Here is a 21,559-nt window from a genome sequence, read left to right as displayed (position 1 = left end):
TTAGTGTGTGTGGGTCTCCCAGGAGCCTAGTCTTCTTGCATTCCTCTCTCCAAGCTCTGTTTGTGCACCCAACAAACTTCCCTGAGCCTACTCACCCCCATCTTATGCCAGGCCCTGGGCTGCACAGTGAGGGGCACGGGGATAGGTCTTTCTGTCTCCTCCTAGAGCTCTGAATCTAATGAGGAAGATCCAGGAGGCATGGCCACTGAGTAATAGACCGAGGAGATTTCCTGGGCACTTGTGCTGGTGGGTTGTTGTATCATTCCTCTGAGATACTTGCACTGACCCTGTGGGTCCCCCAGGGCTACATGCAGCCACTAAAGCAGCCAGAGAACTCCTTGCTGTGTGACCCGTCGTTGGTGGATGAGATCTTCGACCAGATTCCTGAGCTCCTGGAGCACCATGAGCAGTTCCTCCAGCAGGTGCGGCACTGTGTGCAGACCTGGCACGCCCAGCAGAAAGTGGGAGACCTGCTTGTCCAGTCGGTGAGTGGCCCTGCTACCCACACTGCAGCCTTCACAAGTTTGGGCCCCTCCTGGGAAGGAGAAGGGGCTGCTGCTGCTATGGACCCCTCATTCACACCCACTCCATCTGGACACTGACTCTGATCTCAAATCCCACACCAGAACTTGAGCTGACACTGGCACTGACTCCGGCCCCTGGGTTGACCTGAACCTAGACACTGCCCAACCCCAGAGCATGGACCCCTACCCCATCCAGATACTGACCCTGATCCTGGACCCAACTCTAGTTTCAGCACCTGAACTGGTGCTGACACTGACTCAGACCTCCACTGGGTCCTGGTACTGACCTCAACCCTTACCTTAACTAGCCCTTTTCTCCATCAGGCATTTTCATAGGAATAGCTAACAATTTGGCACTTACGTGCTAGCCATTATTCAAAAATGTTATAGGGGGCTCCTGGCTGGCTCAGACGGTAGAGCGTGTGACTCCTAATCTCAGGGTCATGAGTCATGAGCCCCACATTGGGCATAGAGCCTACTTTAAAAAAAAGTTTAAATATGTTATATATATCCATAAGTGTAGGAGAAAGGTGCAGTTATTGCTTTGAGTTCAAAGCAGATACCATATGTTTGCATGTATAGGAGGATTAGGAAGAACTTAACGGAGGACCATGGGGGAGAAGGGAAAAATAGTGGGGGAGAGGGAGGGAGGCAAACCATGAGAGACTCTTGAATGCTGAGAACAAACTGAGGACTGATGGGGGTGGGGGAGGGGAAAGGGGGGTGATGGGCATGGAGGAGGGCACTTGTTGGGATGAGCACTGGGGGTTATATGGAAACCAACTTGACAATAAACTATTAAAAAAATAAAATTTTTAAAAAAGATTTTAATTTCAAAATAAATAAATAAATAAATAAACATGACAATTGTTTAAAAAAAAAAAACTGACTCTCTGGCCCAGAGAGAGAAACGTGACCTGATCAAAGTCAGAGTAAGTGGTGGATTCAACCCCAGGCAATATAGCTCCAGGGCCCACACTCTGCTCCAGCCTGTGTTCCCTTTCACTACAAGCAGACCTCTGCCTGGGAGCTTTTCAAGATCCTACAATAGTGATTGGGACCTTAGGAAAGGTACTAGCTTCCAAATTCAAAAGAACTCTAAGAGCAAAATTAATAGGCAGACCTGGGTGGCTCAGTTGTTTAAGTGTCTGACCCTAATTTTGGTTCAGGTCATGATATCACAGTTCTTGAGTTCAAGCGCCACGTCGGCGCTTTTTATTTATTTATTTATTTATTTATTTATTTAGTATTTATTTATTTAGTATTCATTCATTTCAAACTCAAATTTGAAAAAACTTAAGTTACATTTTGTTATTTTGCCAGAATTCCCAAGAACACGTATGGTGACTGATAAATCATGGCCAAACACAAACTAAATGATTATTGAAAGCAAAATAATTTAATAAGTAAAATTGTAAAAATCCTTCCAAAAATTGTACTAGCAAAAAAAATATCTATTTTTGTAAAATATGGGTGTTTTTTCATGTGTTTGTGATAATGTGGGTGGGCCTGTATCTAGGAAGGTCTTAGAAGGTACCTGTTGAGGTGGAACTAATATGGCAAGAACCTTGGTCCAGCAGAGATGGGACCCCAGTTGAGTGCTGACATCTCCAGTCCATCACTACCGTCAGTGTCACCAGGCTCCTCCCCTGTCTGGACTCTGATGCTGACCATGGTCTGATTGGAACAGAAGCCCTGGCCCCAGGGAGGGGTCAGCAGAGAAAGCTCTGTGCCAGAATGGCGTAGGGGGTAGGGGCTGTCTTCCTCTCCGGGTCACTTCAGCCTGTGCCCTGTAGCACACTCAGGCACCTCAGAGACATAGGGGCTTGTAGGCCCAGAGGGGCCAGAAACAAACACCACCACAGGGCACCTAGTCCATCCATGGTGCAGCTGAGATCGGAATTGGGGTGTCCCAACTCCTAGCCAGGGCTTCTGACCAAGTATTTCCACATTTAGCCCATCTGTCATCTGGCCAGTGGATATTAGCCACCAGCTGTGTGCCTGCCCCGAGAGGGGCTTTACTAGATGGGATGGGTGTACCTATCTCCTTGTAGAGAGGAGACTTGTCCTGGGGGATCAAGGGAGGCCAGAGGCCAGGTGTGGTTCCAGGAAGAGTCCTAGTCAGGGCAGGGAGTACTTCCTGGAGGAGGCACAGTTGGAGCTTAGCTCTGAGGGTGGGTGAGATTTGGATGCAGGAAGGGCATCCTGGAGGAGGGAATTAAGGAGCAAAGGCCAAGCGGCTGGAATGAGTCTGTCACTCAGCACAGTGGGGAGGGAGACCTGCTTGCCTGGACTTGGGGGAGGTTGAAGACCAAGAGATGGAAATGCCCAGTTGGAAATGGGAGAACCTGGTCTGCAGGACACGTCTGGCATATGTATGTCCATGACACACAAACCATAGGTAATATACATACGTGTGTGTGTGCATGTACATGTACATGACCAGTCACACGTACAACATGTACACACAACATAGGAGCAAATGCCCAAGGCCTTAGAGACCATATTCTGTCCAGTTGGAGGAAAAGGTTGTTGGCTTGTGAATCATTGGAAACCAGAATGGGGTGAGGTGGAGTAAGGGACACCTTGAGGGTCCCCAACCTGCCTCTTTACCCACAGTTCTCCAAGGACGTCCTGGTCAACATCTATTCTGCCTACATTGATAACTTTCTTAATGCAAAGGATGCCGTGCGTGTGGCCAAGGAGGCGAGGCCTGCCTTTCTCAAGTTCCTGGAGGTATTATGGGCTAGCTCAGGGGGATGGACATGACCTTCATTGTGGTCTAGCTTTCGGGGGGGTGCCCAAGAGCTCCCAGCCTGGGCCCCACAGTCTTAGCATGTGGGTCAGCCTTTGCTCTTGGGCTGGGTTGGAGGGACTGGCTGGGGACCTATCCCTGAACATTCCCTTCTTTGCATGACATTCCTCACCTGGGATCCACCTTGCTTCTGGTTTCAGCAAAGCATGCGTGAGAACAAGGAGAAGCAGGCATTATCTGACCTTATGATCAAGCCTGTGCAGCGGATCCCACGCTATGAGCTTCTGGTGAAGGTGGGCATGGGGTCAGTGGGCAGGGACGCGAGGCCTGAAGGCATGTGAGGATGCAGGGGGTCCCCACTTTATCAAGCCTGGTATCAGTCCCCAGGGGTTGGGTAGGAAAATAAGTCCTCTCTGGAATCCACCCATAGCCCCTCCGGTTCCAGAAGTCAGTGTGGGCCCCAGGGCCTGACAGGGGCGTCTAAGCAGGGGTCTGGTCCCCATTTCTACCCCAGGATCTCCTGAAGCACACACCTGAGGACCACCCAGACCACCCACTCCTGCTGGATGCGCAGCGGAACATCAAACAGGTGGCTGAACGCATCAACAAGGGGGTGCGGAGTGCCGAGGAGGCAGAACGACATGCCCGTGTGCTGCAGGAGATTGAGGCTCACATTGAGGGCATGGAGGATGTGAGTGCCACCCCCTTCCACCTGTGCCTTTTTTCCCATCTGTGGTCACCTGGAGTCATGGTTGCATCCATATCCACAGCAGTATCTGCGCTGTGTTTGCATCCATGTCTACCAGCGTCCCCACCAATCTTCGTCCAAATCCATGTCCTCTTCCATGCCTGTCTCTGGCCATGTGTCCCGTGGCCTGACAGCACAGCATCAGGAGGATGGATGGGATGTGCTTCTACTGGCCTGGCACACAGAGCAGGGCCAAGGGGTCTCTGGGATCTGGGAAGGAGATGGAATTAAGAACTGGCCTTCAAGACGTTTTGTCTCTCCTGCCCCACAGCTCCAAGCCCCTCTGCGGCGGTTCCTAAGGCAGGAGATGGTCATTGAAGTGGTAAGGAGCGTCCCATTGTCTATCTACCTGTTCCCATCTCCCCACTTTGTTCATGCTCCTGCTCATACCTGCTGCCCATGGGCCTGCCTGCTCTTCCCCACAACAGGAGTCCCGGGTCGAGTCCCAACTCTGCCTCTGCCTCTGGGAATTGGAGGCAGAGCCCTCACCCCTCTGTGGGCCTGGCTGTCCCCTTGGGCACTGTGGGCAGGAGGGTGGGCCTCTGGGCCTGAGTCCTGCCTCGGGCCCCACAGAAGGCAGTTGGCGGCAAGAAGGACCGGTCCCTCTTCCTGTTCACTGACCTCATCGTCTGCACCACCTTAAAGAGGAAATCAGGCTCCCTGCGGCGTAGCTCCATGAGCCTGTGAGTGGCTGGGGTGAGAGGGCTGGGCTCTGGAAGGGGAGGAGCTGTTGTCCCTCCCTGAGCCCCACTCCCCTGCCCTGGCCAGAGCACCCCCTTGGCTCCCCACAGGTACACGGCAGCCAGCGTCATTGACACGGCCAGCAAGTACAAGCTGCTGTGGAAACTGCCACTGGAAGATGCGGACATCATCAAAGGTGGGGCTGGCCCAGGCCTGCCCAGGGGTTCTGGGTGTCAGGGTCCTCCCCTAAGAAGGGGTTTGAGCTGTGGCCAGGCTGGCTGCCTACCCATCTGCTTTTCTGCTTTGGGGCCTCATTTTCCCATCCAGTAAAAGGTGGGTGGCATGCAGGGAACACAAGAGAGACAATGTAGGGAGTGAAAGAAAATTTGAAAGAAAAGTCAGATCAAAGGAGTTACTGTCTCTAGGAAACAAGGATAAGGGCCTGTTAAAAAGAAGGAATAGTCAGAGAACAAGAAAGAGCCTTCGACCCTTAAATATGTAGCAGAATTGTAGGGGCATCTGGATGGCTCAGTCGGTTGAGTGACTCTTGGTTTCCGCTCAGGTCATGATCTGTGGTTTGTGAGATCAAACCCCGTGTCAGGCTCTGTGCTGCCAGTGTGGAGCCTGTTGGGATTCTCTGTTTCTTCCTCTCTCTCTGCCCCTGCCCCCCACAATAAATAAATAAACTTAAAAAAAAAAAAAGGAGTAGGAGAAAACCTAAGCCTCAGCTTTTCTAATACACTCTACTGCTGTCTCCTCTGCCTGTGTGTGGGCTACTGGTCCAGGGTGTACTCCCCATGCCAGGCAGTGCCGGGTGTGGGGGTGCTGAGCTGGCCTATGGGGCCAGCTACTTGGCCCTGGTCAGGTATGAGAGGACTAGAGAAATCCAGGGCATCAGCTCATTTTCCTTTCTTTGTGGGGGAATCAAGTCCCTTGGTCAGCAGATTTGAGTGCCTGAGGCTCTGGCTGCCCGGCTGATTGCCCTGTGGAGGCCGCCCCACTGCTCCTTCCAGTGTCAGCAGGAGCCTGCACGAGCTGCTGAGCTGCCTGCTGTTTACTCTTTGTGCTCTTCCAGGGGGTTCTTCAAGGGACCAGTAGCCTGGGCCAAGGGGCTCTGAATCAGGCCCTCTTCCCTGTTCCTCGGCCTGTGGTTTCCCTGCGAGCTGCCTTCGTTCCTGGGGCCTTGGGGTTTACAAGCACTCAGCTTGACAGGCCACTCCCCATGCTGAACTGCAGACTGTGAGGAAGGAGAATGTCTGTCCACACCTGACCTTGTCTGCCTCTGTGTCTGCCCATGGCCTTCCTCTGTCCCCGCCAGGGGCATCCCAAGCCACCAACCGGGAGAACATCCAGAAGGCTATCAGCCGCCTCGATGAGGACCTGACCACCCTGGGCCAGATGAGCAAGCTTTCTGAGAGCCTTGGTTTCCCGCACCAGGTCTGTGCCCTCTGTCTGAAGCTGGGGGAATGGGGCAGCGGGTGGGGAGGGGGGGGGTTGTTTCCTCCTGAGGGAGAGAGAACAGCCTTTTCATTTGCATGAGGAAGAGGTCAGTCACCACTGTCACTTATTGGAAGGGGTTAAATACAGCCTCACCCCCAGCTGAGAGAAGTGGTGTGTTCCAGGCCTGAGGGTGGAGACACAGCTCTGTACCCAGCTGAGGGAGGAGAGAGGACCCATCATATCTGCTGGGGGGAAATCCAGGCTACCTCCTGCAGGGGGGAGACAAAGTCCCATTCTCTGTCTGAGGGGAGAGGCAGGTCCCCACTGGCATTCCCAGGGCAGGAGCAGGCTGTGGGGAGATGTCGGGGCCTGAGGCCTGGGTCCTCCTCCCGCAGAGCCTGGACGAAGCGCTGCGGGACCTTTCAGCCGCCATGCACCGGGACCTGTCAGAGAAGCAAGCACTGTGCTATGCGCTTTCCTTCCCCCCTACCAAGCTGGAGCTGTGCACCACGAGGCCTGAGGGCACTGACTCCTTCATCTTCGAGTTCCCCCACCCTGATGCCCGCCTCGGCTTTGAGCAGGCGTTTGATGAAGCCAAGAGGAAGCTGGGTAAGCCCGGCCCCTGCTGGTGTCCTCCTTCCAGCACCTCTAGGCAGTGGGCAGCACCTTGCGGCGGTCTGTGAGACCAGGAGCGAGAAACCCCGAGACTGCTGTGTCCTGTGCTTCAGTGCCTGCTCGTGGGATGATGGACTGAGACTCATGCAGAGAAACAGGACACTTTCCTAGGGCCTCCCAGGCAGGGAGGGGATTCCATGGATAGGGTGAGCTTAGGGCAGGGGTGCTACTGTGGGAGTGGATGCCAGGACCCCTCTCCCTGCACCCCATATACATACACTCTGAGTAGGCCTAGATCAGGGAAAGCTATTCATCAGGGTCCATGGCCTAGAATATCCTTGGAGACCTCTAGGTCTACTTTCCACATTGTACAGATGGGAAAATTGAGGCTAGGGACAAACAGGACATATCCTATAGCCCTCTCATTCTCCCTTGAGAGACCCTGAGGAGCAGGGGAGGAAAGTAAATGGGCAAGGGTGAGGCTGGTGGTAAGCAGTGTTTTTTTGTCCACCTCCCCTACAGCATCCAGCAAAAGCTGTCTAGACCCTGAGTTCCTGAAGGCCATCCCCATCATGAAAACCCGCAGTGGCATGCAGGTGTGTGTACGTGCCTGGGTGATGTGAGTGCACATATTCAAAGCCAAACGTGTTCATGGGTTTTTGTTTTGTGTATGTTATGCACATGTCTTGAGCATTACAGTTGCCCTCTGTGTCGTTGGTGTACAACTCTGCACATGCATGTGGATACTCCATATGTGTCATATGCATATGGGTGTGGCCATGGATGTCAACATGTGCGCATGGGAACAAAGGCTGTGTGATAAATGTGAAACTGTCTAATTTATGAGTTTGCATACCTAGGGACAGAGGTTACTGTTTTTCATATTTGTTACCCATATATATATGTGAGCATATTTGGGGTTTATATGTACCTGGATGTATGTGTACACATATGTACATGAATAGATGATACTTCTATCACACAGGCATATGTGCATTTGATGTGCACAGTGTCACATGTGCTGTGTGTGTGTGTGTGTGTGTACGTACACGTGTATACAGAGGGATATACTGGAATTCATGCACACCCATGCAGAGCTGCCTCCCTCCATTCTGCTGGTCGGCCTGGAGAGCAGTGGGGTGCTGGCAGTGATTCTTCCATTCACCTTCCCCTGTCCGTTGGTGTCTTCTGCAGTTCTCGTGTGCAGCTCCGACCCTGAGTAGCTGCCCTGAGCCCATGCCCGAAGTGTGGGTGTGCAACAGCGATGGCTACGTGGGCCAGGTATGCCTGCTGAGCCTGCGCGCTGAGCCCGACGTGGAGGCCTGCATCGCCGTCTGCTCCGCCCGCATCCTCTGCATTGGGGCAGTGCCCGGCCTGCAGCGCCGTGGCCACAGGTGAGGCCTGGGGCCGTGGGCAGGCCAGCAGGACAGAGTCCCTGTCCCTAACCCCTACATGGCTGCAGGTATGGATGGGGCCGGGCCCAGTGGGCTTGTGGACGAGTGGGGCAGAGCCTTGGCCCCTGGCGGCTCTTATCCGCACTCCTGTCTCTCACAGGGAGCAGTCTGCCTCACTGAGAAGTCCCCCAGAGACGGCACTAGAGACCCCCGGTCCAGAGCTGGACGTTGAGGCTACGGATGAAGAGGCAGCGACGCTGGTAGAGCCAGGGCCCCAGCCCTGCCTGCACATCTCCATTGCAGGTTCGGGGCTGGAGATGGCACCAGGCCCCATCGAAGGGGACACTCGCCCAGAATTGGTGCCCTTTGACAGCGACTCCGATGATGAGTCTTCGCCTAGCCCCTCGGGAACCCTGCAGAGCCAAGCCAGCCGGTCCACCATCTCCTCTAGCTTTGGCAGTGAGTGCCCAGCTTGGGGCTGTCAGGCAGGGTGGACTGTGCCAAGGAGGGGGCAGCACAGCAGGTACTGATGGGAGAAGAGGGACCAGCATAGGCAAAGGCATGGATTCAAGTCTCAGGATGTCAGTACACAGAGTAGTGGGAGCCAGCCAGCAAGGTGGGTAGAGGCCATGACACCAAAGGCCCAGAGAGCAATCGGACAGTCAGGCCCGATCCTGCACACCATGAAATGCTCACTTAAGTCGGGAAGATGGAGTAGGGGGTAGAGTGGTCGATCCTCCTGTCCATGATGGGCCAGTGGATTGGAGCAGGCCAGCACTAGCAGCATGTAGCACTAAACTGTCAGTGAGCAGAATGACAAGGCCTGACTGAGCTGTGCAGAGGCCACCAGGATGGGAGAACAGCTGTGGGAGGCCCTCAGAAGGGACCTGGCCAGGAGGGATGCACTGAGAGATGGAGGCCTAGAAAGAGCCTAGCAGAGGTGGAATGGAGGCAGAGACCTTTGTCTCCCTCAGATGAGGAGACCCCAAGCTCCAAGGAGGCCACTGCAGAGACGACCAGTTCAGAGGAAGAGCAAGAGCCTGGCTTCTTGCCGTTGTCTGGCTCCTTCGGGCCTGGCGGTCCCTGCAGCACCAGCCCAATGGATGGGAGGGCCCTTCGCCGCTCCAGCCGTGGCTCCTTCACCCGGGGCAGCCTTGAGGACCTGCTGAGCATTGATCCTGAGGCCTACCAGAGCTCTGTGTGGCTGGGCACTGAGGATGGCTGGTAAGGTCAGGAGAGGGGCTGGGGACATAGCACCAGAACCCTGAACTCTCTGCTTTGGAAATCATATGGTATCCTGAAGCAGCAGGAGGACTTTGGGTCAGACCTCAGGAGTGCTGGCAGCCAGAGCTGCCAATAGGTCTGAGACCCGCAGGGAGGTTCTGGGATCTCAGTGCTTTGGGAAGGCACCCGGCAGGAAGGAGATGATGGTGGAGACAGAGGTGGAGGGATAACTTTAGGGACTGGTATGTGCAAGCATCTGTCACAGGTGCACACCCCTGATCCACAGCGTCCACGTGTACCAGTCCTCCGACAGCATCCGTGATCGCAGGAACAGCATGAAGCTCCAGCATGCAGCCTCTGTGACCTGCATCCTGTAAGGCCCTTGGGTGGTCCTCCTAGTCCAGACCCTTCTACACATGCAGGTTTCCTGCTGTTCACCTAGCTCTCTCTGCTCTACCGGCCCCTCCTTTCTGCAGAGGCTGGAGGCCAGAAGCTTCACCCTAGGCTAGCTGTGCCTTTCATACACTCTGACTATGGGCAAGTCATTACCCCTTCCTAGCTTCAGGCTCCCCTACCTGGAGAGGTGGTCTCTCAGGAACCATAGCCATTCTTTCTGTGATCCTCGTGACCCCAGTTGACCTCCTCTGGCCTCCTGAAACCCCTGACTCCTCCTCCTTTTCCTTGCCTAGGTATCTGAATAACCAGGTGTTTGTGTCTCTGGCCAATGGAGAACTTGTGGTCTACCAAAGAGAAGCAGGTGGGGACCCACCCCTCCCCCAAGACCCTCCCTGGTGTTGGCACTGTCTTCTGAGCAGAGGTGGGGCCTTGGGGCCATGAGTCTGAAGCTGTGGCTTGGGGCAACTCTCAGGCCCTCTCTGGGCCTTGGTGTCCTTGTGTATAAGTGAGGGCACCATTTCATTTCATTTCAGGGTATAGGGGTGAGGCAATACTAGACTGAATTTACTCTGTTTTCTTTATCCCACTCCAGGCCATTTCTGGGACCCCCAGAATTTCAAGTCTGTGACCCTGGGTTCTCAGGGGAGTCCCATCACCAAGATGGTGTCTGTGGGTGGGCGGCTGTGGTGTGGCTGCCAGAACCGAATCCTTGTCCTGAACCCTGACACGCTGCAGCTGGAGGTAGCAGGGCGGGGGGCGGGGGGGAGTGGAGACAGAATTGGTGATCTGGGGTGAGCCTGGCTCGTGAAAGTGGGAGATGAGACCATGGGGGCCATAAGAAAGCATCCGTCTGTCCAGAGAGAGCCCAATGACTGATCTGAAAACCTCTCAAGCTCTAAAATTCTCTGATCACGGGATCATGGAGTTCCATAGGAAAAGGTAGCTCCATTTTAATTTCTGAGGTTTGAGTAGGGGGCTTCAGTGAAGCCAAGCTTCGATAGTTTGGTCATCTAGACCAAGGAGGAAGGCTGCCTTTGCTGTCAGTCCAGGTGGGCTTTCTGGAGAGGTTTGGTGGCAGCTGCAAAGGATGAGAGGGGCACTGGTGACGCACAAGGCAGGGAGGGGCCAGGGAAGGCCGGCCTGCCAGTCACTCATCTGTGCTCTATTTGTCTCCCTGACCAGCACACGTTCTACGTGGGGCAGGATTCCAGCCGCAGCGTGGCCTGTATGGTGGACTCCAGCCTGGGTGTGTGGGTGACATTGAAGGGTAGTGCCCATGTGTGTCTCTACCATCCAGACACCTTTGAGCAGCTGGCAGAGGTAGACGTCACACCTCCCGTGCATAGGATGCTGGCAGGTACTGACCTCAGTCCACCACTATCCCTTCCCTTGGAGCCTTTGTGCCCCATCACTGAGGAAGCTGAGCCAGGGCCAGGACCCGGCCTCACCTCTGGTCTGTTTTGCACCCTAGGCTCGGATGCCATCATCCGGCAGCACAAGGCTGCCTGCCTGAGGATCACAGCGCTGCTGGTGTGTGAAGAGCTGCTGTGGGTGGGCACCAGTGCCGGAGTCGTGCTCACCATGCCCACCTCGCCCAGTACCGTCAGCTGCCCACGAGCACCCCTTAGCCCCGCTGGCCTAGGCCAGGGACACACCGGCCACGTCCGCTTCTTGGCTGCAGTCCAGCTGCCAGACGGCTTCAACCTGCTCTGCTCAACCCCCCCACCTCCCCCAGACACAGGTGGGTTTGTGCGTCCTACCAACCCAGGGATCTTGGACTCTGTTTAAGACTCCCCATGTCCTGCCAAAAGAGGTTTAAGAGGAAAGAAGAGTGTAATACAGAGCTGGAAGGGGCATATATGACAGGAAATAGGTTCTAGAAACCCCAAAATAAAACCTCCTAAGATAGGGCGTGTGTGTGAAACCCTCTCTAGAAGGGTCACGGTAGACAGGGAGTGAACCATAAGAACCATAACCTAAGAATTAGACTATGACAGTGCAAGAGATGTATATGGCAAGAAATGAAAGAGGACTAGAGATGATGTCTGGGGCAGGAAGTGGAGTCAGGAAGTGTTGTGCAGAGCAGGAAATAGCAATAGCACCAGCAAGTAGAGCACAGAATTGCAGATAAGACAAGACAGAAGTGGCCTGTGAGAATTAGAAAGTGAAATGTATTAGGAAACGAGGCTCATCAAGGAGGTCACAGTTAGCCAAGTCTTGCTTTGACCAGGCAGGAAACCATATTCCCAAGAGGAAGTGGTGGTGGGAATCAGAAAGCAGGGAAGCCTCGGCCAGGAGCAGTGTGTGTCCAGAGAAGACCTGAGCTCCCTAGCCGAGAAAGATCTGTTAGAAGCAGGAAGTGACATGAGGAGGACAGTGCATGTTCAATAATGGAGAGAAAGTGGTGTGTCCCTGGGAACTTATGTCACTCTTGGCTAGAAAGTACAGGTAGGAGGTAAGTTGTGTGACTGCCAGGAAGTGGGCATTTCTTTTCAAACAAGAAGTTCTTGGCTATCAGGAAGTAGGATCTCCCCAGGAAGTGTGCCTGTCTCTCTTCCTGTCTTCTGGGGTGCAGGCCTTTAGGGGACAGTATAGCCACCAGTCACCCTCAGGCTAATGGATCCTCTCCCTCCACCATCAAGGTCCTGAGAAGCTGCCATCCCTGGAGCATCGGGACTCCCCTCGGCACCGAGGACCTGCCTCACCCAGACCTAAAATGCTGGTGATCAGCGGAGGTGACGGCTATGAGGACTTCCGACTCAGCAGTGGGGGTGGTGGCAGCAGCGAGACTGTGGGCCGAGACGATAGCACAAACCACCTCCTCCTATGGAGGGTGTGACCCTGTCCACTGTGGCCCAGGACTTGCCCGCCCACCTGTCCTCAACCTGCTTGCCTCTTTCTAGCCCACGTGCAGACTCTGATCAGGAGTGTCCCACCAGGGGCTCACCTGTTCCTGTGTGGGCTCCCTCCTATCCCTGAGGAAGTATTACTGATGGAACACCCGCTGGCCAGTGGACCAGGGCCTTTCCCAACCCTCTGGCTGCTGTGGTGCTCCCAGTCATGATGGGGGTGGGGTAGGGGCACGTGGGCTGCCCAGGATCTCTGTCCCTGGAGCTTCTACCAAAGACACGGCCGGGCCTGGACTCCATGGGGCTAGGGAGGGCCATGTGCAATATTTGGAGGGTTTTCTGGGGACAGTGGAGGGCTGGAGACAGAATCCTTTCCCATGTACAGTATTTATGTTCCTTTTTAGATGTGTACCTTCCCAAGCACTTATTTATGCAATGACCTGTGCAGGGGGTGATTTGAGGAAATAACAGAAGGGAAAACCCTATTCCTGTGCTGGGGGCCACCCTAGGACCCTAAGCAAGCCTTCCTGGAAGGACCAATCCCCCCACCATTACAAACATACATGCATGTGTGCACACACAGACACACACACACTGCATTAGGGCACTGAAACATTGCCTCTTCACATGTCCTTTCCATGGCCTCGCCCTGGTTGGGCTGCCCTCCGGTATCCAGAGCCAAGGACCAAGTACCCTCAGTCATTCAGAACAAGATGATGACTGCTGGGGGCAGTGACTCCCATCTAGGGGCCTCCCAGGGCTTGGCGTTTCCTAACTTGTTGGTAGTGCCTTAGTCGTTTCCAAATTTGGTAACACTGATGGGGAAATGGGCAGAGCTCTTTCCTGGCCTGAGCAGGGAAGAGGAAAGGGCCCCTGCTCTCCACAAAGTTGCCCCCTAGTCCCTGTGTCTCATGCACTGGCACGTATGGTCACCTTGGGAGCGTGGGCCTAGGAGCCCCCTCACTCTGACCACTGAGTCCCTCTCTTCACACCCTTCCTACCAGGGCAGCCCCTCCAGGAAGAACACCCAGAACTGAGGGGCTGCACATGGCCTCTTCAACTGGGAACCACTTGAGGGCAGTCTCTTCTCTGCCCCCTGGACTGCAGGAGCCATTCTGACCCCTAGCCCCCTTGCTTCTTCAGCTATAGCTCCAAAGGTCTGGTTTCAGATGGGGTTTGTTTGGTTCTGTTTTTGTTTGGGGTGTATGGGTCATTGCGGTCTTAGATTATGTTTCTCTTGCTACCATACAGTCATATATTAACTTTCCTTGGATGATTAATTTTAAACAGTCAATAAATAGAAACGCCAAATGATTGCTCCCCACAGTGGCCTCTAGCCAGCAACCTCAGGGCTCCCCGTCCAATGGGCCTCCCAGCACCTACTCACTTGAGCAGAAGGGAGGGCTTGGAGACCCAGAAGGGTGCTGGGATGGCAAGGCTGCCGCATGCTGTGTTATCCTAGGCATGTCACTGCCCCTGTATGGGCTATAGTTCTTTCATCCAGAAAACCAGTGCCAGGTCACTGCTTTGTAACCGGGGCTACGTGTCAGAATCCCTTCCAGGTCACATGTGTAAGTAGAAAGCATGATACATAATTGTGTGTCCATGTGAGTATACATTCTCAGGCTCCCTACAGCTTCTTAGTCACTGGGTCTGGGATGAGCCTTGGGAATCTGAAGCTGACATAGGCAGCAAGTAAAAAACTGGGCGACCAGGGAGCCTATATGGCTCCTCCAGGAAATGGTGTTCTCTGCAGCAAAGCCTCATATGAGGCTGGAGAATCTGACCGAAGCTAAGGTGAGTTCAGGTTTGGAACAAGGGTAGAATCCAAGTCTGTCTGATTTCTGGTCCAAAACAGTGTCACTAAAGTAGACATAAAAATGCAGGGGCGCTGGGTGGCTCAGTTGGTTGAGCGTCTGACTTCAGCTCAGGCCAGTCTCACGGATCGTGAGTTGGAGCCCCGCTTCAGGCTCACTGCTATCAGTGTGGATCCTGCTTTGGATCCTCTGTCCCCCCTCTCTCTCTGTCCCTTCTCCCCTCTATCTCAAAAATAAATAAATATTAAAAAAAAAAAAAAAAAAAGCAGAGGCCAGCCCCGTGAGCCCAGCCAGTCCACACAGGGCAGGGCAGATCTCTTCCCACCAGGGTACGCCCCCAGGGCTCAAGATGGTGGCCACTTGCAAAGGGCAGAGCAGCCCCAGCTCTGCTGGACTCGTTGGAACGTTTTCCAACCTAAGTGATTAACACTTTACACATACCAGTTGCTGAAGGGGGAATGCAGGTTCGTGCTTTGCAAACTGGTATACACACATCTCGGGTCTGCTGGGCCCTCAAGGCCACAGGACATGCTTGGAACACCTCCCTATAGCATCACTTCACTCGGAAGATCTGGGAAAGAGGGGATTATATTAAAGACACCTATTCCAGAGTAAAAGGCAAGGTTTGTGTGGAATTCATGGTGAAACAGCAGAAAGAACACAGGCTTTGAAGCTGATCAGAAATCTTGACTTTGCCACCAACTAGCTATGTGACTTCGGATGAGTTGTATCCCCTGTGAGCCTTCATTTCCTCATCTGAAAGTGGGGCTATTAATCCTTTCCCCAAAAAAGAGATTTGTTCTGTCCTGAAATAAAAGGGGGGCTAAGTAGTGGAAAGGTGAACTGGCAGTAAATAATAGCACAGCGGCCCACATATCAGAGCTCCATCAGGACACTCTCCACCTTGAGACTCTTCCCTCCCTTACTGCCAGACAGCTGCTGTTCTCACTGCTTCACAGCTTCTGTGGTCTTAGGGCCTCTTCACCCTCGACATAGGGGTCCTGGCCAGACTTCATTTTCAGCATTGGATACTCAAGGCCAGATTCTCAGCATTTTCCCAGCTCAAGTGCCTTAGTAGCACTGGGCCTGGCCCAGCCCATTGTTACCGAGGAGGCCACTTCCCAGGGCACTGGGCAGTCCACCTGGCAGTGGACAGGTGTTAGTCCTGAGCCAGTCAGCTGTGGGCAGGGAGGTCCTGAGATGAATAGTTATTAGGCCCCAGGCCCAAGGGAGAGTCCTGGAAGAATTTGCTCCTCTAAAGCAGTAGTTCTCAACCTTGGCTGCACATTATAATCACCTGAGGAGCCCAGCCCATATCCCAGACCAATTAAATCAGAGTTCTGAGTATAGGACCCAGGTATCAGTACTTTCCAAGGGAACTGGATTGAAGTATAGTGTTTGTACAGAAAAGTACACAAGTTGTTAGTGTTTGGCTTGATGAATTTTCATAAAGTAAATATACCCAGATCAAAATAATGAGTATTTGTCAGCCTGAAAGGTTCCCAAATGTCCCCTCTGGGTCTATCCTCCAAGGGTAACCACTACACTATCTTATGACACCATGTTTTAATTTCGCCAGCTGAGGTAGAGAACCAGTGCTTTAAAGGGTATGGCCATGGCTGGCCATTGGAGTTGGAGGAAGTGGGGCTTAGGTTTGGTATGAAGAGGGAACAGCTTGAGCCAAGGCAAGCAGGGGAGGGGGGAGAGGAGTCCATGGCGTAGGCCCAGCTGGAGTGGAGGAAGAGGCAGGGGAAGCCAGAACATGAGCTCTGTGAGAGGGGACTTCATTTTGTTCTTTGCTCCACGCCTAGGCTGCCTGCAGTACCTGACACGTAGTAGATGCTCAACAAAATGTGTGTTGAATTAAATCTAGAGAATCCAGTTGTGGTCCCCTTCTAGGTCTTAAATATCACAAAACAATAACCCCAGCTCCCAGTTACTCTTTGCTGCAAGTCAGGAGCATGGACCATCTCACTTAATCCTCACAATGGTCCTGTGAAGTTGGCACCATTACTATTCTCTTTCTTCAGATGAGAAAACTGAGGTTCAGAGAAGTTAAATGCCTTCCTCAAGGTCACTGGTCTGCTAAGTGGTACAGCCTGGATTCACATGTGATCTGTCTGCTCAAGTCTCTGTGGCTCAGAGAAGAGAGGAGGGGAAGTCACATGGAGTGGCTGGAGGACAGGAGAGACAGAGCCTGAGCACCCAGAGCCACATCCAATCACTCATGAGGTGTCTGGCTCATGTCTCTTAGACCAGCTCTGGTTGGGTGTTCTGACCTCAGAGACAAGAGAGAGCCATCTCTTCTCCAAAGGGATTCTCCAAGTGGTTCCTTGGGTTAGGGACAGAGGCCAGGGTTTAGGTAGACATCTACCTCATGGGGAAGATGAGGCACAGAGAGGGATAGGGACTTACTTCAGATCACACAGCAAGGTAGCATTGAGGCTGGGGCCATGGTGGGGGGTGAGTGGAAGTGGGGTGGGTATAGAGGACAGCCCAGGCAGGAAGGTTTCCTGTGATCAGAATAGTCAGAGAATGACGCTTGGAACCTATGAAGCACAGGACTAGATTAGCTGGCCTTCAGGGACCCCATCATATGCCTCAAACTGGGGCTAGCAGTAGTCTGCAGGTCCAGAAGCCTTGGTGAAGGCACAGCAAATTCGGCTAAGGCCCTGGCTTAGACCTTTTGGGTAGAGACTGGGGAGGAGATGGAGGACCCAGGTGGCTGAACTCAAGCCTCAGTCCTAGCCTCCCCCAACTGTGTGACCCCAGGCAAGTGTATGCCCTCTCTGGACCCAAAGGACCTCTGTGAGACCTTCACATCTTTTGCACGCCTGCCAAACACCAGTTCTCTCTTCTGTCCTCACAGACCTTAAGCCACAGCCCAGGTTGCAGGAAGCAGCAAGGGGAAGTGCTATTTTGGGCCCATTATGGCCAATGAGGAGTTCTGCCTGGCAAAGGCAAGTGAACAGGCATCCCAAGCTGGATCAGGGATAGATTGCAGGGCTGAACTGAGGAGGTGGACATAGACCAGGTATCAGGGACAAGTTGGGGCAGATCCCAGATGCCAGGGTGTGGGGATGACACAGGGCAAACGCTGAGGAAGCAGGAGGACAGGGAGCAGATAGGGGTTTTGAGCCCAGAAGGGGTTCTTTTTTCTAGAAGAAGCTGGTGTCCCTGACTTGGGGTCTCAGTAGATCCTCACAACACCTTGGGCTTGTGCTCAGAGAGTTCCAGTCACTTGCTTAAGCCACACAGTCTGGCAATGGCAGAACTGGGACTTGACCCCTTTCTGTGCGACACCAAAACCCAACCCCACTGGTATTTCAGACCCGTGTGAGGGTCTGGACCTAAATTTGGACAGAGCCTAGCTCTCAGGCCCAGCAGTCTCAGCTCAGTTCCTGCCCTGCCCCGCCCCAGGCTGAACCCCTACCCTGGCCTCCTACCCTCAGCTCCCCCTTAGACCTCTCCCTGGAGCTATGGCACTAACATATGGGGCAGCCTACCCTTAAAAGGGTAGGGCTTGGCCAGCTGGCGTTAGTCAAGTGCAGAACATTGGAAGTTTTTTTAATTTTATTTATTTTATTTTTTAAAATGATTTTATTTATTTCTAGGAGAGAGAGAGAGAGAGAGAGAGAGAGCAGGGGAGGGTCAGAGAGAGAGGGAGACACAGACTCTGAAATAGGCTCCAGGCTCTGAGCTGGCAGTCAGCACAGAGCCCGACGCAGGGCTCGAACCCATGAACCTCGAGATCATGACCTAAGCGAAAGTTGGATGCTTAACCGACTAAGCCATCCAGGCACCCCCTCATCATCCATTCTTAACTCAAAGGCATTCACTGCAGTATGGATAGTGCAGGGAAGGTGGAACAAGAAAGTAGCTGCTTAGCTTTCAGTTTCAAGGCACATTTTTACTTTATTGGAGACACAGAGCCTGAATACTGAAAACACCTGATTTTNCTCTGAAATAGGCTCCAGGCTCTGAGCTGGCAGTCAGCACAGAGCCCAACGCGGGGCTCGAACCCACGAACCGCGAGATCATGACCTAAGCGAAAGTCGGACGCTTAACCGACTAAGCCACCCAGGCGCCCCTGAAAGTTTTTTAAAAGATTTTTTTTTTTAAGTAATCTCTGTACCCAATGTGGGACTCAAATTTACAACCCAGAGACCAAGAGTCACGTGTTCCACCGACTAAGCCAGCCAGGTGCCGCTAGAGATTGAAATTTAAGTCGGAACCCCCAGCATTCCTCTTTCTATTTCCATGTTAAAATTCCAGTGCCACCAGCAGAGGGCGCCACCACTTCTGGTCCACAGCCCCAGAAACTGATATCTGCTCAGGTCGCTTGCAAACAACTGCACCCCATGCCTCTGATCCTTTGGGACAGAGTCCCCATTACAGGCAGGGCCTCAGCGGGACATCTAGCCCATGACCCTGCCTCTGGAGCACCATCACAGCTCACCCCGGCTTACTGGAGCATGTGCTGTGCCACCTAGGATGAGGTGCTGGCTTTCTCTGGGCTCACTTCCTCAGTTGCACTATAACAGGTTCAGATGAGATGGTCTCTGAGGTCCCTAAGTGCAGGGATTGTAATGATAAGATTTCGCAGGTTCATCTGAGATGCCAGGAGTTTTAAAAGCCTGTGATTGTGAGAGTCCTTTGTTCTCAACCCTGTGTCTCTCTAAGCTCTATAAAAAGCTGATCTAAATCTCTCCTGTAGCCTCCAACTCCTTCCGTCTCCTCACTAGACGCTCCCAGATTCTTGAGCAGGGTTCCATCTGCAGCTCATTGTGGTTCAGGAGTCAGAGCTGGTAGTAATTAACAATTAGGTTCCCTCATAACCTGAGGGTGCGGGTGTGGATGTGTGTGGTCTGTGGCTCCAGGAGACCCAACTCTACGGAGATGCAAACTGAGAGCCCAAACGTGCCAACCAGAGTCCCCAAGCCGCAAGAGGGACCACATCAGCCCCGCTGTTCTGGATCTTTCCTCCTGGCTCAAGTTGCTGCTGCCCACCCTTAGCACTCAGACAGGTGGGGCAGATCACCTCCTCCTACAGAGAACTAGAACAATCTTCAGGGAACAAGTTTGGCACCCAGATTTTCAGATGGGGAAACTGAGAATGGGGAGGGAGTTGACCAAAATCTCACAGAGAGCTAGCAGTAGGTGTAGACCCTATGTAGGATGTCTGATTAATAGCCCATGCTCCTTGACCAAAAAGCATATCCTCATTTAGTCTATTAAGTGGCACGTGACATGCTATCATTTGAACTCCGGAACTTGGAACTGGGGTATAGAAGTTCCCCTTACAAAGAAAACATTTGCGGGAACAGAGGGCCTTTTGGGCTGCTCTCACCGCTTCACCAGGTCCCCAGCATAGATCCTTTCTGGGCTCCCCCCACCCCCATGGGGTTTGGATTTGGGATATTAGACCTTGGGGCCACCTATGCCCTAGCCCTGAGGGGTTTCCATTGAGATAGGAGGGGGATGGGACTATGATCCTGAGATCAGTCACCTGGAGCTCTTCCCCTACAACCTGGGCATGGCCCAAGGAAATGGAAACTCTTTCCCTTCCCCCCTCCTTCTGCAGGTGTCCAGTTCTCCTCCTAGAATCTCCAGGACCCTGGGGACCTGACTTTCCCCACCCCCTCACCCCACAGCTCAGGTTCTAGGATTCAGTTTGTTTAGAAGTCTCTACCTCTCCACAATCTATCCCCAACAGACTTATTTCGCTTCCTTTACCTCTGTCAGGGGCTGTGATTATCCCTTTCCCAGCCAGGCCTCTGCCCCCAGCAGGAGGCCCTCTGTGCTGTGTGCATCTTCTTCCAGCCCTGCTGTCCTTGGAGGACCGCCTGGGATCTCCTCAATAGTACTGAGTGGGTGAAACTCTGACTGCTGAGCTGCTGCCTCCAGTCCTGGCCCACCATATTGCACAACTCCAGAGGGCACAATTCACAGAGCTGGGAATACAATGTGAATAGTGTCCTGGAGTCCCTAGTCACTGCCTTACTGGGCACCCTGATGGCTGACAATGAGAATCTACAGGGTGGGACAGCTGGTGATAGGGAAGGGAGAACAGTGTGTCATCTGCCCTGCTGGAAGGAGGGACTATCTTGTCAGAGAGGGGTGGGGTGGAGAATGGAAACTGGAAAGGCCTCTGGAGGAAGGCGCTTTGGGTTGGGCCCTGAGGCACGTGTAGGAGACCACTACGTGTACCTCCATTGTAAATTCACTTTCATCTGGACTTTCCTCAGCAAGCAAGGACTTCCAGGGGCCGATCTGGGCCTCATCAACAAAGTGAGGTCGTTCTCCCTGGTTGCCAATTTGCAGGAGAAAAACAAGACCCAAGAAGGGGCGGCTGTGGTCCTGCGGTCCTGCTTGAACTGGCAATGGTGACAGGACCCGGAGTAGCATCCAAGTCTCCAGTCTGTCTTGCATCGCGCAATCCCTTCTTTTTTGGTTTGGAGCCCAGAAGAGGCTGATCCCAGAGGCCTCTTCCCTCGCAGCCCCCTGCAGTTCCCGGGGGGCGCGAGAGGTGGCGAAACAGAGCAGCGCGGCCTGAAGGGAGAACGCGAGACCCTACGCGTCCACAAGGGGTGGGGACCCGGGGGCGCGAGCCCGGACTCTGACGTACGGGGCGGGGCCGGCGACCATGACGCGCGGAGGCGGGGCTGCGCACCTTACCGGCCCGGCCGGCGATTCATTCAAAAGGCGCGCAGCCTGCGCGGCCGCCGGTGAGCTTGCAGAGCCTGGCCTGGTCTGCCCGTCTGCCCAGGGGGTTGAGCTGCTGGGGCTGCTGCGGGGCGGCCAGGTAAGGAGGGCGCGCGGGGCCTCAGCCCGGGGTCTGCTTCCCGCGGCCGAGGCCAGAGGGGTGCGGACCCGAGTGGCGCCCCCCGCCTCCCCGAGTCTCTGAGGAAGTTGGCCCGCGCGGCGGATGCCGCAGCCTAGGTCCTGCGCCCCCCTCCCCCGCGTCCTGTCCTGGCGTCTTCCGCGCACATTTCCCCGCCCATCTCTGAGCCCTTTGCTCCGGGACCTGGGCGTCCTCTGGACGCGACTCCAGGCCGGGCCGTGCGCGGTGGCGAAGCAGCGGCGGGACTTGCAGTTTGAGGAGTCGGCGGGCCC

At 53.9% G+C, this 21,559-nt stretch overlaps 1 protein-coding gene across 2 annotated transcripts in view; it reads left to right on the top strand.

Annotated features, from left to right (window-relative positions):
- Nucleotides 1-13,940, top strand: part of ARHGEF17 (Rho guanine nucleotide exchange factor 17) — a 56,482-nt gene extending 42,542 nt beyond the window's left edge. Inside the window, exons 3-21 of one of the 2 annotated variants that reach the window (XM_039219913.1) lie at nt 303-485; nt 3,144-3,260; nt 3,480-3,572; nt 3,794-3,970; nt 4,299-4,349; nt 4,601-4,710; nt 4,819-4,904; nt 6,027-6,145; nt 6,544-6,757; nt 7,286-7,359; nt 7,958-8,157; nt 8,318-8,460; nt 9,132-9,381; nt 9,668-9,754; nt 10,071-10,138; nt 10,370-10,518; nt 10,960-11,134; nt 11,249-11,518; nt 12,420-13,940. In XM_039219913.1, coding sequence (XP_039075844.1) covers nt 303-485; nt 3,144-3,260; nt 3,480-3,572; nt 3,794-3,970; nt 4,299-4,349; nt 4,601-4,710; nt 4,819-4,904; nt 6,027-6,145; nt 6,544-6,757; nt 7,286-7,359; nt 7,958-8,157; nt 8,318-8,460; nt 9,132-9,381; nt 9,668-9,754; nt 10,071-10,138; nt 10,370-10,518; nt 10,960-11,134; nt 11,249-11,518; nt 12,420-12,616 — 2,763 coding nt within the window. In that variant the 3' untranslated portion in view covers nt 12,617-13,940. Of the gene's footprint in view, nt 1-302; nt 486-3,143; nt 3,261-3,479; nt 3,573-3,793; nt 3,971-4,298; nt 4,350-4,600; nt 4,711-4,818; nt 4,905-6,026; nt 6,146-6,543; nt 6,758-7,285; nt 7,360-7,957; nt 8,158-8,317; nt 8,617-9,131; nt 9,382-9,667; nt 9,755-10,070; nt 10,139-10,369; nt 10,519-10,959; nt 11,135-11,248; nt 11,519-12,419 lie in introns of both variants that reach the window. The other variant, XM_039219912.1, reaches the window with a different exon arrangement.
- Nucleotides 13,941-21,559: the final 7,619 nt, after the last annotated feature.

Source organism: Hyaena hyaena, unplaced genomic scaffold (assembly GCF_003009895.1).
Source record: "Hyaena hyaena isolate Hyena2069 unplaced genomic scaffold, ASM300989v1 scaffold_848, whole genome shotgun sequence".
Taxonomy (NCBI): domain Eukaryota; kingdom Metazoa; phylum Chordata; class Mammalia; order Carnivora; family Hyaenidae; genus Hyaena; species Hyaena hyaena.
Note: the sequence above shows the minus strand (reverse complement) of the source record. Positions and strands in the feature narration are given on the sequence as shown.